This window comes from Callorhinus ursinus, unplaced genomic scaffold (assembly GCF_003265705.2).
Source record: "Callorhinus ursinus isolate GAN/ISIS: 27379988/994484 unplaced genomic scaffold, GSC_fseal_2.0 scaffold38, whole genome shotgun sequence".
NCBI classification, from domain to species: domain Eukaryota; kingdom Metazoa; phylum Chordata; class Mammalia; order Carnivora; family Otariidae; genus Callorhinus; species Callorhinus ursinus.
The window spans coordinates 445,690-463,237 of NW_027397100.1; the positions used below are offsets into that span (position 1 = coordinate 445,690).

General features: G+C 49.0%; 1 protein-coding gene across 17 annotated transcripts in view; it reads left to right on the top strand.

Moving 5' to 3' along the window:
• Nucleotides 1-17,548, top strand: part of ZMYND8 (zinc finger MYND-type containing 8) — a 140,738-nt gene that overhangs the window by 31,338 nt on the left and 91,852 nt on the right. Inside the window, exon 1 of one of the 17 annotated variants that reach the window (XM_073880312.1) lies at nt 15,876-15,986. The exons of the other annotated variants lie outside the window; for them this stretch is intronic. Coding sequence (XP_073736413.1) covers nt 15,980-15,986 — 7 coding nt within the window. The 5' untranslated portion in view covers nt 15,876-15,979. Of the gene's footprint in view, nt 1-15,875; nt 15,987-17,548 lie in introns of those variants that run through there. 17 annotated transcript variants of the gene reach the window in all.

The window sequence follows — 17,548 nt, forward strand, 5'->3', positions numbered from 1 at the left end:
CCCTCTCTTGCTATATCTCTCTCGGTCAAATAAATAAATAAAATCTTAAAAAAAAAAAAAAAAAGACCTGAGCCCAAGGCAGACGGTCAACGACTGAGCCACCCAGGCGCCCCTTATTTTATTTTTTAAAATATTTATCAGAGAGAGGACAGAAGCAGGGGGAGTGGCAAGCAGAGGGAGAAGCAGGCTCCCTGCTGAGCAGGGAGCCCGATGCGGGACTCGATCCCGGGACCCTGGGATCATAGCCCGAGCTGAAGGCACACACTTCACCGACTGAGCCACCCAGGCATCCCGGCATAGAGGTTTAAAAAAAAAACCCTCTTCTGGAGCCAGACTCCCTGGATCCCCACTCTGGCCTGCCCCCTACCTGGCTGGGTTATTCTTTGTGGCTCAGTTTCCTCATGTCCACGGGGATGGTAAAGCTAGCTGAGGATTGAATTTGCTCATATACACAGAATGCTCAGAACTGGGGTGTAGTGTGTGCTCAGAAGTGTTAGCCAGGATTAGAATCAGAGGAAGAGGGATGAGCTTGTATTGGTAAGCCTGTCAGGTGGAAGCCCTATTTACCACCTTCTGCTGTTTCCCCCACTTAGAACCTCTAGGAAGGGGGAGTGGAAACAGATAGGGGAACCATGCCCAGACTGTGAAGAGTTGTAGGCTTCCCAGAAGTTGGGCTCAGATAGGCTTCCTGTGCTTTTGGCCTCTATGACATTTGAAGAAAGCTTGTCTGCAGCTGGCTGGGACTGATTTTCCCAGGGCCCTTACTATGGTGGGGAAACCATGAGGGGGAGTGGGAAGGGGTCACCTGGTTTTGAGGGAGACTTTTCTCCTCCCCCAGGGACTGCCTTGGATGGCTTTCTTTGTGTGGAACCGAGCTCCCGTCTTCCACGGTTGGGTGGCCAGGTGACGGGGTGCTTTTGTGTCTAGAACCTTGGGCCAGGTGAGTCGATTGCATTCACAGATGCCTGGAGCCATGCTGGGTGGCTCGGGTGCTGAGAGCTGAGGTCAGCATGGTCTAAATGGGACGCTTGCAAAGCCTGACTTATCTCTCTCTTTAGACCTTTATCTCTAAGTCCACGGTGGGATGATCTGGACCCAGCAAATGCATACATATTTCTCGAGCCTGCTGTTCTTGTGGTTTGGGAAGTTCAGTGGTTCACAGGACACTGAACTTGGGAAGTTCATTGGTACCCACAGGACACCATTTGGTCAGGATTCTTTGGTTGTGAGCCATGAAAGCCAGTTCTGGTTAATGGGAGCAGGAAAAGGATGGATTAAGGTGGTCCCTTGGCTGACAGGATTGATGGGAAGTCCGGAGGTCCAGGGATGCTGTGGGGAGCAGAACCAGTGTATAGCCTCCTCATGGTCAACAAGACAAAGTCTGCTGGGAGAGTCGCTCACCTTGTTTCATGCATCTGCCCTTTGGCCAGGGAAGGGCTGGTGTCTAGACACCTGGTCCCACCAACTGCCCCCAACCAGGGAGGAGATGATTCTTTAGGAGGTGACATGGCCACTCTGGCATCTTGGGAAATTGGCACCATCATTCCCTACTTGCAGATGGAGAGCAGGCCTTGAACTGTCCTCTGCTTGGGACACTTAGAAACTCCAATAACTAACTCATAATTCTTTAATCCTATTCCGACATCTAGTCCGTACGACCCTTCAGGTTCTCTAACTAAATTTCAGTTTGTACACCCATAACATGCACCCATTTATTAACTAAGTAATTCCCAAGCCAGCCATTGCCATTACCCCAGCCTGGGCATTTACTGGAGCGTTTTATTTCTCTGGAGACAAAGCTTTCGAGTTTTTAAGATGTCAGGTTGACATTTGTGTCTGAGGGTAGTGATTTGCTGAAAGAAGCTCAAGCATAAATCGGAAGTACTGTTTAGATGCTAGGTGTGTTTGCCTAGCTAATATCTTCTCTGAGTACTTATCAGGTGCCAGGGATTCTATGCAAATTACTTCATTGGATTTTTATAATAATGCTGGGATGTAGGTGTGTCGTTATTCCCATTTTATAGCCAAGGAAACTGAGGCTCAGTGGGATTAATGGAGTGGCGAAGTGGAGAACTGGGGTCAGGTTTTATCTTTGAGTTTAAACCTCTGTACGTAACCATGTGCTCTTTCCAAGGGTGCTAAGTCCGACATCTGCAAGGTAGATCAGTGAGATAAGCTGGCTGGCACCTTGGGGTGCTGGGGCCTTTGAACAGCAGAGTGCCTGCTCTGATGCGGGAGCGTGCTGCCATCTGACTGCTCACCAGCAGGAATATGGCTCATTCAGTGTTGCCCGGATCCCCCTCCCTGCGCCATAAAAATGCCTGCCTTGGAAATGTGGTTTATGCAGGCCGGTTTTTCAAAGACCACGCACGAACCCAACAACACGTATCTCCGGGTCAGAAGTGGCTTGTCAGTTTGCATTCTCTGCATGAGACTGGTCACAGCAAAGTTCTGTGCAGGATTTTGGCCACACGATGCTTGACTCAGAGCAAGCCCCTCCAAGGCCAGGGACTTGAAATCTGAAAAATGATGGTCTCTGGGAGTTCATGTCTCCATACAAAGGCTCCCCTGTTTGGGCTGCTTGCCTCTTGATCCTGCCATGTGTGCATTTTGCGGTAATGATTGTGGTGTGCGGATGCCAGGCTGCCAAAGCTGAAACCATTTTTAAAAATGTCTGTGTAATATCACCCGCACAAGGGAATGAGCCACTTGGAAACCGTGCACAGATGCAGCGGAAGCTCAAGATATTAAAATCTTGAACGGTATCGTTCTTGCTGAGATTTGCCTGGGTTAGGGATATGTTTTCTGAGACAGGATGCTTGAGAATATACAATTATAGCAATTTGCTAACCAGCCCCAGACCTTAATTAGTACAGGATCCTTGTTCTCACTGTTGTATGTAAATTAAGACTGTTTCACAAAGGGATTGTTTATGAGGATGGCTATGAGATAGAGACCTGTCATTTTTTTTCCCCCAGGGAAACTCTTTAAGAAAATACAACCGTAAACATTCTTAAATCACGGTGTGATGCAGAAGTGCTGAGAATTTTCTTTTAAAAAATGAGCATCAGTATTTTTAACTCTATTTTGGCTCTTCTATAGCCTAAGAAGTACCATCCATGTACTATGCAATGGAAAGCATTTATTTGTGAGTTAGATTACCAGATTGTTCCTCTCCTAAGAAGATTTAAAATGTCCCGGAACTCTGAAGATGTTGGATAATGGCTTTCCAAATGAGAAATCTACCTTCTCTTGGCTAGAGTAGCATCTGCCATGCATCTGTTCATGGGATCCTGTCGCCCCGTTCATGCAATTTCGTTTTGTGGTTCACTTGTGGAAAATTTTGTGTTTGCCCCATTTTCTTTTTTTTTGGCCCCATTTTTGAAGCCTGACCCGTGCTATATGTTTATGTGACTTCTGTTATTCTAGAAGACTGTGATCTAAAATGGACTGTTTTCAACTTGAGTTTGAAAAGAACCATCTCCTTTTCTTCCTCCAAATGCCTGTAGAATTAAGGTACCAGGTCCGAGGCCTTTTAGAGATCCTGGCACTTTTTTTTTTTTTTTTGCCTGAAACTCTCAAATAGGTTTGCTTCCTTGATGGTGGGTCCTTTACCATTGACTTGAGGGGAGCAAGTTTGGAAAGCCCACATCTCGTAGTTGGGGTGGAGTACAATATCATAGGGTCCTCCCAACCCGTACCCCAAGTTCGTTCTACCCACCTACAGCTTTCCTGGGAACCTAGAAACCTGGCATTTCACAGACTTAAAAAAAAAAAAACAGAACAAAAACCAAGAACAAAAGCTTTATTGATACATAATTCACATATTGTACAAATCTCTATTTTAAAGTATACACTTAAATGGTTTTTAATATGTTTACAGAATTGTGCAACCATCACCACAAACGATTTTAATATTTTCCTCATCCCAGTAAGAACCCCCATCCCCATTAATAATCACTCCCATTGTCCCTTTATCCGAGCCCTGACAACCACAAGTCTACCTTCTGTCTCTGGGAAATTACTTGTTTTGGTTGTTTTATATAAACAAAGTCACAGAGTATATGACTTTCTGTATTTGACTTATTTCTTAGACTTAATGCTTCCAAGACTCATCCACATGTAGCATATGCCGGGACGTCGTTCTTTTTATGGCTGAAGAATGCTCTATTAGGAGTATATCACGTTTTGTTTACCGACTCATCCATCCGTTCATAAGACATTCGACTTGTTTCCACTTTTGGGCGACTCTGAATACACGTGAAAATTTTGTATGCGTTTTTGTAGGGATAGATGTTTTCATTTCTCTTGGTTATAAATGTAGGTAGGAGTGGGGTTCTGGGGTCCTAGGGTGGTAAGTCTGTTTAATGTTTTGATGGATGTATAGACTTGAGCACACTCAAGTCTCTCCCCCGTCTACCCTCTTGACCCTGCGTGCTTTCTACTAGCCACTCTTCCCTGGCCTCTTCTTCAAAGCCGTATTTCTTGGGAGAAGTGTCTGTATTCATGTCATGGGTTCCTCACCTCCAGATTTGTCTTGCTAGCTCCATTGTGCCTCTCCCTGGTCCCTCCATGGGAGCGCCTGGTCCCTCCACGTGAGTGTCTTACTGAGCTCCCTCCCTGAGCTTCCTGCAGACTCCATGCTTGTTGCCTTTTTTTTTTGTTGTTAAAGATTTTATTTATTTATTTGAGAGAGAGAATGAGATAGAGAGAGAGAGAGCACGAGAGGGAAGAGGGTCAGAGGGAGAAGCAGACTCCCCGCTGAGCAGGGAGCCCGATGCGGGACTCGATCCCGGGACTCCAGGATCATGACCTGAGCCGAAGGCAGTCGCTTAACCAACTGAACCACCCAGGCGCCCCATGCGTGTTGCTTTTTCTGGTGGAGCTTTAGATACTCCTCCACCTTGATCTGACAGAGGTACTGGACGTTGCCCTTCATTCTTCTCCTGGAAACCATCTCTTCCTCGGCTGTTCTTTTGCTACCTCAGTCCTGGTTTTGCTCCTCTTTCCCTGGTACCTTCTCTGCTCGTCAGCCGTTAAATGTTGGTGTTGTAGAAAGCTTGGCCCTGGCCTCCTCTCTCCCAGCATGTTCTCTCCCTGAGTGATCTCGCCCACATCTGTAGCTTTGTGACACACACGGTTTTTATTTCAAGCCTAGATTTTTCCTGAGTCATGAGGCAGGAGGGGCCAGCTGCCTACCTGAGCTCCCCACCTGACCTCCCTACCTGTTGTTCATGGGTGTCTCGAACTCAGCATGTCCCAAGCTGATTTCACATCTCAGCCTGCTCTCCTGCTGCCCCGCGCCTTGCCCCCCCATCCCCAACAAAACACCTGCTTCTCTACTGTGAGGGATAAGCCAGTACTCTGCCAGTTGGTTAGGTCAAAGAGATGGGACTTAATTCTTAATTCTTCTGTCCTTTTGCCTCTTTGTGTCATTTTCGTACAGTGTTAGGTCCTAAATATCATTGTGTAGGTTATCACTCTTGGACTGCAGTGGCCTCTTTTTTTTTTTTTTTTTTTTTAAAGATTTTATTTATTTATTTGAGAGAGAGAGAATGAGAGATAGAAAGCACGAGAGGGAAGAGGGTCAGAGGGAGAAGCAGACTCCCTGCTGAGCAGGGAGCCCGATGTGGGACTCGATCCTGGGACTCCAGGATCATGACCTGAGCCGAAGGCAGTCGCTTAACCAACTGAGCCACCCAGGCGCCCCAGCAGTGGCCTCTTAACTGGTCCCGAGGTCTCTGTCTACCCCCCAGTCCTTCTGAAAGGAACATCTCCTCTGGCTACCATCTCCCACTTGAAGCTCTTAAAGAGCTCGCTCTCCTTAGTTTCAGGATGAAGATCAAAATCCTAAAATCCCCATGTGTTGGCCCCTGCCTACCCTTTAAGCCTTTCTCTGTGTTCTCCTTTTCTCTCTTACTTGGGCCACACCAATCTTTGAGATTTCAGAGAGAGTGCCATCTCTAGCCATGGAGTCTTTGCTCCTACCTGGGAGATCCTCCTCTCTCCTCTCTTCTAACCTCCCAACCTCCCTGGGTCTAAGGCTCCAAATGAGGGTGGGTCCTGCCTTTTGTTTTTCTTGATCCCATTATGATCGGTGCCTCTTTTACTACCACTGTGCCTGTTCTGGTTGGTGTGCAGTAAATATTTATTTTGAACAAATGGGTGAATGGCTTGACTTTGTCTATCAGATGCATACAACTTTTATCCTGGAAAACGAAGTAAAAACAGCCTTTCAGCTAGAGAGGGTGGCTTTGTTTCCAGCATAATCCGTGCCTGGAAATAATTACCCAAGCTCAGATGTCTGCTCTCTCTGAAACGATTGGTGGCCTGTCTTTCTTTCCCCCCAGGGACATAGCACTCTTTTGAAATGGCCCCCTTCCCTCTGATTTCTTTCCTTCCCGAAGTATTAATACCACTCAGGTAGGTAGGGCCCCTTCCAAAACACAAGTCTGATTGTCCTGCTGTCCTGCTTTAAATTTCTAAGGGCTCCTGAAGACTACAGTCTTGAGGAGCAGGGAGAGATCCAAGGCCCTACTCCCTGTCCTTTCTAGGCTTGGGTCAGCATCCCTGCAGACCTGCACATTGCCTTATACAGCCTTCCAAGCCCAAATATCGGTCCTGGGATAGGTCAGGTTCTCTCCTGCTCCTTGCAGAGGCACACCTTTGCAGTTCTTCCAGACTACTGTCCTAGGTGACTGCCTTGCCCTCACCTTCTCCACGTGCTTGGGGACCCAGACCCCCCCTCTTTCTGAGCCTTCATTTATACCTCCTTCAATGGAGTCCTTTGACTTCCAAAGTCAAAATCACCCTGGAAAGTCCCTTAAATTGCCCATAAAGTACAGTAATCAGCTCTGATCAGGCATTCTTTTTTTTTTTTTTTTTTTTTTTTTTGACAAGACAGCAAGAGAGCGGGAACGCAAGTAGGGGGAGTGGGAGAGGGAGAAGCAGGCTTCCTGCTGAGCAGAGAGCCTGATGTGGGGCTCCATCCCAGGACCCTGGGATCATGACCTGAGCCGAAGGCAGACGCTTGACACTGAGCCACCCAGGTGCCCCTGATCAGGCATTCTTATACATACTAGAGGCTTGAGAATTTTCAAGCTAGGCTAAGGAAGGAATCAAAGGCAAGTCCATATACATATTTCTAGGCATCAGATCATTATGCCTTGAAGACACCTGCCAAATCCCTCAAGTAGGGATGGGTGGAGGATTCTGAGGTATTCTGCTTTCTTGCCAGGCTGGCTCTCTTTGTCTGTTTAATACAGAGCTTCTTACAGCAATGCTGTCTGCTATATATGGCTGTTTAAATTTACATTAATTAAAATTAAAAAAAATTACAGTTGTACTAGCCACATTTCAGTTGTCCAATAGTCACGTGGAGCTGAGGCGGCCGTATCCGATGGCACAGGTACAGAATGGTCCCGTCATTATAGGAAGACCTATTGGACAGCACTACTCTGTAGCTTTAATACATTGGTGGGTGCTGTGCTGGATGCTGTGGGTGAAAACCTAGTCAGGGATTGGCGTAGCATAGAATATGCTGAATAAATTCTTATGACATCAGAGATGAAGTTTTGCTTGATCGGACCCTCCTGGGCCTCTTGTTTTTTCGAAAACTTCTGCCAGCAGAGAGCATGGCTGTCTTCCTGTGTTCTCAAGTTGGCATTTCTTGTCCAGGCCCCATTGAACTGAGTTTTTGCCAGGCCCTTTGGCATCTTGACACACTGGCTGGAGGCAAATACCACAGGATATGCTGGGCCACCCTCTCCCTGGCCTCCCAAATAAACCCTCTGTTGTAGAATTCATTTACCTGTGTGTCTCTTTGCCTAGATGGTTATGGGCACCAGGTCTGTCTCACCCTGACCACCATGGTGCTGGCGATTTATAGTAGCTGCTCAGTAAGTGTTTTTTTTTTTTTTGGGGGGGGAATCTCTTCCAAGAAATATAAACTAATTAAGGGAAGCAAATGGATTATTGGATTTTCCTTTCAAACGATAAAGGCAGTGCATCTCTTTGAGACATAGGCAGGCCATTCCAAGGACCCAGAGGGGGTCCCACAGGACGCACCAAGAGGATCCTTGGCTTCCTGTAGGATAGAAATCAAGTACAGCCGGGAGGAAGAGAGAGCAGAGTTTTACTAAATAGTGTGAGTGATAGATTATAGCAGACTGAGTGTGTGGGAGACTCCAAAAAGGAGAGGTGAGCCTGAGCCTCCCTGCCCCTTGGGGTTAGGGGTTTACATTGGAAAGGGGCCCAGGGCAGATGTTCCTTTAGGAATCCAGGGTAGGGTCCCATCAAAGGCATGAGAGTCAGGTGAACAGTAGGTGTTATTCCATAAACCACAGAAGGCAGGGGTGTTGATGCCAGTGTCGAGACAGAGATTTTTTCTGAGATTTGTTCGAAGCTAATGTCCGAGCTCAGGATCTGGTTCTTCTTAGATGTTACCAGGTTTTGGGGGCCTAAGACGAAACTCAGAGAATGATTCACTCTCTTGCTTCCCCCTTGAGACGGGGACATCACTTCTTTGGTTGACTCAGATGCAAGGTGAAATGAAAAACGGGAGTAATTTTTAGGGGCCTAGCAGAGAAACAGCAGAGATGGAGCCTTTTAGTGTGTTCTGCTTCCCTATCTCATTTGTAACAAGCCAAAGTATACAAAGAAAAAGCTAAAAATCTTCTCAAGCCAGGTAACCACTGTTAACAGTTTGATATATTTTCATTTATCCTTTCTCAACCCCTTATAAAAATATGAACTAACTTATACTCTAGGGGCAAAAAAGTTCTCTCTTCTTCTAGATTCATTGGCTGGTCTAATAATTGATGTCAGACAGATTAACAGGATTAAAACAAACAGAAGTTTATTAATGCATGTTTACATGAGAGAGACGCAGAAAAACGGAGTGACTCCCCAAAATGACTGAAGCCATCACCTGAAACATACGGTTTTCGGCTAAAGACCGAAGGTGTTGGGGGCGGGAGTCTGTTAGGGGAGGTCCCCAGGAAAAGCCCAGTGAACAAGGGTCAGGTTGTTACGCAGATTTAAGTCGTAGTCTTCTCCATTGGTAAGAGTTCCTAGAGATTTAGTCATTCCCCTTTTCCTGGTACAGCTGGGAAGACTTACAAATGGAGATTTTTCTGATGCATGTTAAAATGTCTCTTACAAAAGGGTAATTTCTACTTGGTGTTTTCAGATCTGCTTCTGTGTTTGCAGTTTCTTAAAAATAACCCACCTGAATTAATCCTTGTGCCAAAGAGACGCATTTTGGATTGGCCAGTCTTTGCTCCCGTCTGGTGTCATGATGGGGTTGAACGTCCTAGCAAAGCGTCCCTTAGCTCTTCTCCCTGTATTTGCCTTCTTGTCCTTCTCTGCTTTACTCTACCTTTAAGAGATTTTCAAGGTGAGATTTAATTATTTTGACCGTTAAAAGAGTAATGGAGACCTTGGCAAATGGGGATTTTTGTGTTCCATCCTAAGGGGGTGGGCAGCCTGGAGGGTGGTTTCATGTGGAAATGGGGACCCTATGTGGCCAGATTGTTTCGTTGTTGTTTGTTTTTTTAAGAGAAGGTGGTAATCTGGATTTATTCTAGATGGCTGTTTCCCCCAGTTTTAAAATGTTGATGACTAAAATTTTGAACGTTATCACCCAGCTGTGAGTGGACTGAATTCAGTCTGTGGTCCTTCGTTGGGCCACCACTGGCCCAGGCTGTGGCTGTATACTGATGTCCTGGAGATTGCGCCCCATCTGTGTTACTGGATCATCACATCAGCTGTCACTAGGGCCCCCTTCCTAATAAGGCTGACCTGGTTTTGTCCTTCATCTCTTTAACCACCTCCAGTAACCATCCTATCCCCACACAGCAGGTGGGGGGCTGTCATTGAAACCAGGTTGCTATTTCTTGGGTTGGGACCAGAAACACTAGTTGGTGGAAATTGTTCAACATATGTGTCTTTAGAATCTAGACTCCTGTCAAGCCTGGTGAGGTGGAGACAGGACAGAGCAGATTTAGGTTCTCTGGACTCACGCCCAAGAACGAGCAAGGGTGGAGGGAAGATGAACCTGCCGAGCCCACACTTAAGAGAGGTGCTCTTGCTCCCTGTGGGTCCTTGCATCCTATTGCAGGGACAGAATCAGAGCATCCAGGCGAGGATTAAGGGACGGGGTGAAAAGAGATCCTCAGGCTTAAAAGGGTCTCTTGAGAAAAAGGGCAAAGAACCTGGACTAAAAAGTTTGGTTAAATGGTCATCGTAGTTGGGGGGGGTCTCCCAGTGGGGAGCGTGTTTTCCCTGGAGAAAGTCATTCCCCCTCTTTAACTCTAGATGACTCAGAGACAATAGCTCTCTGCAAGAAGAATGCAGAGCTGGGAAATAGGGGGCTTATGAAAACCTCCTGAGTTTCCCCCTATGGTTTCTCAGTAATTGTGTTTAGCTGCGCGGACCCATCCCTCTCAGGATATAAATCCTTACTTAATCCCCTCCTTTTGGGGAAATGGGCTCTTTAGGCAAAAAACAAGAATGGCTGAGTCCCTGTTGAGAAGGGAATTTCCTCTGTAGTGCTCTGGCTTCTCTCTTTCGGACCCTGAAATGGCCAGGTCCTCTTTGATGTCCCCTTCCCCGTTGACTTCACTCCCCTCCTGCCTTCTTGGATTGCTGGGAGCAATTTCAGGCCGGGGACAGAGAACGGGAGTTTCCTGTGAGTCAGGGCTGCTGGCACACCTTGGACCTTTGCTAACCTCTCCTGTTGCTCATTTACCTGGTCAGATGTGTGTCCTTGGGGACACCTCCGAGCCATGCCCCAAGCCAGGCCCCAAGCCAGGCCCTGTGCCACGTGCTGGGCGGCTGTAAAGAGTGACAGAAAAACCAAGATCGAGCTCACATTCTGGAGGAGACACAAAAAAATAAGTGAAATCAGCAAAAGAAGAAAATAATTTTCGATAATTTTCAGTGAGTGATGATTGTAGTGAAGACAGCAAAAGCAACACACACACACCCCCCCACACCCACCCACCCACCCAGACCCACACTTCAGGATGTTAGGGGGCTGAAGACTGCTGGAGGGTGAGGTTTGAGCTAAAAGCTGAAAGCTGCCAGGTATGGGAAGGTTGAGCATAGAACATTCTAGATGGAAGCGTCAGGAAGTGCACACGAGTTTGCCTTGTGTGAGGCCATTGTGGTTAGGGTTCAGTGGATGGAGGAGAGCAGGTAAGCCGGGCCAGATGCGTGGGGGCCTCGTAGGTCTGGATAAGCTGTTGGGTGTCTACAGTAAGCTCCTCAAGTGGGTTTTAAGCAGGGGCTGCCCATCTTATTTAGATTTGAAGAAAGCTGCTGTCTAGGGGCATGTGAACTGTCCTGACACTTTGGCACTTGGATCGAGGAGGCATCTGCGAAGGTGGGACTGACCATGAATGGGCAGAAGATGGTCAGGGAAGGAACACCCCTTTGCAGAGCGCTTGTTCAGTGCCAGGCACCACGTAGGCACGAACCCTGCGAGGTCGGACATCCATTATACATTGTGCAGACTGCTAGGAATCTGAGCCCAGCTTTCTCACAGCCTTCGAGAGCCTCATTTGAGGAGGGTTGAGGAGGAGTCAGAGGGAAGTTGTTCTGTCGGGAAGGGTGTGGTGGGGTACTGAGGGCCACCTGGACTGTTGTACTTTTGTCAGGGAGGAAATCCTGAGCCCTGAAAGGATTCTGAGGCTTGGGGCGCCTCAGTGGCTCAGATGGTTGAGCGTCTCTTCGGCTCAGGCCATGATCCCAGGGTCCTGGGATCGAGTCCCGCATCGGGCTCCCTGCTCCTTGCGAGCCTGCTTCTCCCTCTGCCTCTCTCTCTCTCTCTCTCTCTCTCATGAATATATAAATAAATAAAATCTTTAAAAAAAAAAAAAAGGGATTTTGAGGCTTGGTTGAAACTGTGCCAGCCTGAGGACTTGCTGTGAAAGTTTGTCTCTCTCTTCAGTGAAACTTTTTTTTATTTATTTTTTTTTATTATTTTTTTTTAAAGATTTTATTTATTTATTTGAGAGAGAGAGAGAATGAGAGATAGAGAGCATGAGAGGGAAGAGGGTCAGAGGGAGAAGCAGACTCCCCGCCGAGCAGGGAGTCCGATGTGGGACTCGATCCCGGGACTCCAGGATCATGACCTGAGCCGAAGGCAGTCGCTTAACCAACTGAGCCACCCAGGCGCCCAGTGAAACTTTTTTTTTTAAAGATTTTATTTATTTATTTATTTGAGAGAGACCAAGAGAGAGCGAGCAAGCAAGAGCTGGGGGAGGGGCAGAGGGAGAGGGAGAAGCAGACTCCCCGCTGAGCAGGGAGCCCCAGGGAGCTGGACATGGGGCTCGATCCCAGGACCTTGGGGTCTGACCTGAGCCAAAGGTGGCCGCTCAACTGACTGAGCCACCCAGGCGTCCTTCAGTGAACCATTTTTCAGAAACAGACGGGGAAGAGCTAGTCTGGTGCAAATCAGGGTGAAGGTAAGGAGAGAGTTGGGGAAGCCGGTTTGAGCTCTCACAATAACGTGAGATGCTGTTCGTGCGGCGTGTGCTGTCTCCTTGAATTCTAATAACCCTTTTAGAAAGATTATACTAGCTGAATTAATGTAGGCACAAAGAGACCAAGGAACTTGCCAGAGGATGCACAGTTGGCCGGTGGCAGTGCTTGGAATCAGACCTAATGGTATGGCTGCTGAGCCCACACGCTGAACAGTGCTGGGCCGTCATTGGCCCACAGCAAGCACACCCTAGGTGATAAGAGATTACAAGGTAGCATGGACAACCTTAGGGAAGGCAGTTGACCGGTGCAGTGAAGGGCCTTGGGGTGGGAGCCAGCTGCATGAGTCACCAGCGTGCTGCGTTGGTAGGCATGCCTTTGAGCACATAAATGTGCTTCTCTGAGCCGCGTCTATCCACGGGTGCAAAAACACCACCCCTACTCAGAGGGGGTTCTTCAGAGCATTCATCAAGTAGCCTCTCAAGAAATAGGCTTTGGCTCAGGTCATGATCCCAGGGTCCTGGGATTGAGCCCCATGTCGGACTCCCTGGGGCTCCCTGCTCAGTGGGGTGAGGAGGATGATGTACTATTCATGAATCACATGAACTCTGTTTGAGAAGAAAACAGAGAAGTATTTCTCTGGCCGGCTACACTCTTTCTTCTGACTTATATCATTCACAGACTCCTGGTATTTCTCCTGCTCCTCAGCTTTTTGTCTATGTGTAATCAGTCCATTTCACATTCTATGTGGAATACACTTTCCATTCATTCTCTTTTGACCAGCCACTTCATTGTGAGCCTGTTTTCCTCTGGGCCTCAAGTTTCTTCATCAGTAAAATGGGAATACTCAGTACCTTCTTGTAGAACCCTGGCCAGGAGTAAATAAATTGATTGTGTTTAGGACAGTACCTCAGAGATAAGTGGTCACCAAAAGGCAGCCATTATTATTATTACTATTATTTTCTCTGACTGTCTTCCCACCGGGGCGGGGATCTTCCCCTAACAGTTCCCTGGGTAGGCTAGATGTCTAGTAGTTGCTCAGTGACTTTATTTGTTGAGTCACTGGTTCCGTTGTTTTCTTCTGTTTGAAATGTGCAGTCAGGGCCACCAGGTGAAATATTAGGCATTATTTTCCTTCTTAATGGATACGGATGCCTCCGTGGGTGGTGTATTTACACAAGGTTGGACTTTCCTGGCAGCTCACTGGGAGCTTCTTGACACCAGGATTTCTCAACCCCGGCACTATTGACATTTTGGGCCTGATCATTCTCTGTCGTGGGGCTGTCCTGTGCCCAGTAGGGTGGTTAGCAGCATCCCTGCCTCCTACCCACTAGATGCCAGGAGCGACTCCTTCCTTTTTCTGGTTGTGACAACCAGAAATGTTTCGTGACATTGCCAAGTGTCTCCTGGGGAGACCTCGTGGGAACCACTGCTTTTCACTGTTCTAAACACCCGAGCCCTCTCCCAAGTGGCTCCTGATGAATGCTGGGGGCATGTCCTGAGCTGCTCCCATGTGCTGGGTGCCGGGGATGCAGATGCGGCCCCTGGCACAGAGTGAGAGCTTCATTTTCTCATACCCACTTAAAAACATTTTAAATAGTTCAATACGTGAACGTGTTCAGAAAGAACCGAAGGAGGAGTCCAGCGTCTCCTGCTTTCTTGGGTGTTCCTCCAGGCCTTTGCAAACCCAGAGCCTACACAGCCCCAATTTCTTTCACTCAGGTCTATTTCTGGCCTTTTTTCACTTAGATTTTTGTTCCATGCCAGTACATAAAGATGAGATTTCTTCTTCGTTCCGTTTTATGGCTGCATGACCATTTTTTGCATTTCAGCCTCCTGGTGTTGACATTGAAGTTGCTGCCCATTTTTGGCTTCCACAGGCTGTGCCAGTCTGCCGTCCTGTGCCCTCCTGAGCTGGGGGGTGGGGAGGGAGGCTTGCACAGGACACGTTCTTAGGACCCCTCACTGATACCCGGGCTGCGTTAAGCATCCTTTTGACCAGGGTAACATGGGCGACATTTGGGCCTGAAATCCTTGCTGCGTCAAAGGACCACAATGAGCTGACTGTCGAGCACCTGTCCCCTCTTCCCCGGTGCCTTAGCACTTTCCCTGTCTTCGTTGAGGTGACTTCCCGAGAGAGGCCAGCCCCACACCCAGGGCGTGTGGGGAGCCGCCGCCTGGTTACCAGCAGCACCCCTTTCTTCATCTGAGCCTCTTCATTTCCCTTCTCTTTTCTCAGCGCACTTCTCTGTGTCTGCTGCTGCGGGCAGAGTCGCCTTTTTATTTCTGAGTTGGCTCTCTGCGGGCCGCTGTTCCCTGCCGCCATTTGAAAGCCACCCACCAGCACCTGAGCTTTCTAGAACCTGAGCTGGGCCAGGGGGTGGGACCAGGCGCAGCCTGGATAAATAATGCAAGCGGTTTCCGCTGCCAGAACCGGGTCCTCCCGGGAGCCCTCCCCTGGGCCAGCTACGTAGCAAAGGCCAAAGGCAACCGGTTACTCCACACTTTTCTTTGTGGTGACTTGGCAGAGTTAAGGGCCTCAAATATGTACACACGTTGGACGCATGCAGCCTTTTGGGCCTGGGCCTGCTGAGGGGGTGGGTGGGGTGCAGTGGTTTCTGGTCTGAGGTTGGGCCCTGCCTCCCCCCTGCTTTGTGCAGTGTGAAAGAGCTTGGCATTCTTGAATCAGGAAATTCCTGTTGAGATGTTGTCGGTTTTCCAGAAGGCCTCATCCCAGCAGAGGGGGAGAAGGGGCTGGGTGGTTGCGATTGCCTCTAGTTGTTGAGGGCAACACAGTGAATTCATTTGTAAATCAGCCTCTTTTCCCTGGATGGTGGCAATTTCAGTCCTGCCCGGGGAGTTTGGAGGTTCACCTTTTACATATGAATTTGCTGTCTTATCACCCGGTCTGCCTGATTTTCAGGGAGGGGACTGTAAGGGGGAGAAATAGGCTGACACGGGGTAGCGGGAGGATGGCTTTCTCGGCTCTAGGAGAGACGTGTAAGAAGTGATTTGAAAATTATTAAAAAAAAAAAAAAAAAAAAGCCCCAAACACCTTCACATTGCAAACCACCACACTCCCTTCTGGACTTCTCGCTCCAGCCTGCGGGACAACGGCGGTTCGTTGCGTTTATTCCCACCCGGTGAAGTAAATGGCTCTTGGGTGCAGTGTACCAAGGACTCTGAGCTTAGCCGAGCTGCTGGCTGTCGAGGGTGATAAATTAGAGCCGAAAGCCTGGGGACGTGAAGGCGCGTCCCCTGCCTCAGACTGCCTAACTGCAGAGAGGTGAGGGTGACCTTGTGCTGGGCCACCTAGTGCGTGCAAGACCGGGGCTGGCCTGGTAAGTGGCGACTCTCAGCCTGTCCTCTCTGCTTCTTCCTCCTCCCCCTGGGAGAGGCTGCTGAGGATCCGGAAGCAGGAATGTCTGCCGGATGAGAGCCTCAGTTTTCTTTCAAAGAGAGGGGAGGCCCTCTGAGCCGCAGAGCTTTCTCAATGGCAGGTAAGCGCCCCTTCCCAGGGTTACCTGTCCCTCGCTAGCTTCGCTTCCGAGGTGCTCGGGATCCCTGCTGCAGTGACATTTCCCCCAAGTTGAGAGTGACCCCTTTGTTCCATGGCCTCATTTCCGTGGCCAGCCCTTCTTTTCCTGGTTCGGGTGAGAAGTTCACATTCTCAGGCAGGGAGGCCTTGGAGAAGCCCGGCTTTTCTGGAGGAGGCTGTAGCCTGTCTTCAGGGGGGTGCGGTTCTAGACGTTCTGTGAGTGACCGGATTATTCGTTTTCACTCCTGTGTTCCTCGTGGCCTGGGTATTATCTGCTGGGAGAAAAATGCTGCCCCCTTCCCTCTCACCCCCATCCTCCGCTCCCCATTTCTCATTTCTGCTCTGGGCCTGAGGGAAATTCCAGGCTCTGGTTTCATGATGATGTACTTACTGGCAGGAGAGGGCCCTCTGATTCCTGGGGAGGGAGGCCTGCGTGGGTACCTGCTCCGTGTCTTTGGGCAGCACGTTGAGATCATTAACTGTGCTGCGCTTTGCCGTTGCCGGGAGAGCAGCGAGAGTGGTCCTGTTTGAAGCAGGCTCTGGAGAGGGCTGGCAGTGACCCGGAGCGCTGTCTGCGAGTGCCCTCGGAGCCCGAGCCAGCGCAGGCCTCTGCTGCCGACCCGTGCCGTCGCGGTTACGGGAGGCAAGCCGGACTGCTCACAGTCTGATTGAAATGCAGAAGTCATGTCCTGGGCTCCGTCCGGTCTCCATGTTAGATAGGCCGGCCGGCGTTTCCATAACTCTGACCTTAACAGGCTCTTCCGAGCAAACTAGGCCTGGTTTTGCAACGGAGGGGTGGGGAAGGAGGAGGAGGAGGGATGATTGTTGGTTTGAAAAAACAGCTATCATTGGGGCGCCTGGGTGGCTCAGTGGGTTAAGCATCTGCCTTTGGCTCGGGTCATGATCCTGGAGTCCTGGGATCAAGCTCCACATCGGGCTCCCTGCTCTGTGGCTCTGCGGGGGAGCCTGCTTCTCCCTCTCCCTCTGCCCCCCCCCCCGCTTGTGCTCTGTGTGTGTGTGTGTGTGTGTGTGTGTGTGTGTCAGTGTCAAATAAATAAATAAATAAATAACTCTTTAAAATAAAAAAAAAGAAAAAATAGCTATCATTTACAGAGTGCTTCCTCTTTGCGGGTATTATGTTGAGAGCTTCCCGTGACTGAGCTTACTTAATCCTTTTGTAACTCCTCAAGGTACCCTGGTCTCCATCCTACAGAAGGACAGAGGCACAGAGAGTTTAAGTAGCTTCCTTGAGCTGCACTGCTGGGCAGCTGCAGAGCTCCTAACCACTGTGGTGACCCGGTTTATCAGAATATGTGCTCCAGCTTCCGTGCGGGGTGGCCAGCTTGTCCCACGTTGTGTGAGACTGTCCGTCTCTTTTGTGGCGCACGATGCCCGTCTGCTTGTTGAGTGGGTTTCTCTTCATTCAGGCCCTGCAGGCTTGCCGTCCACATCATGAAGGACATTTAACACCCACAGAAACACACCACAGGGCTGATCCTCCTGGGGAAGTGCCTGGCCGTTCAG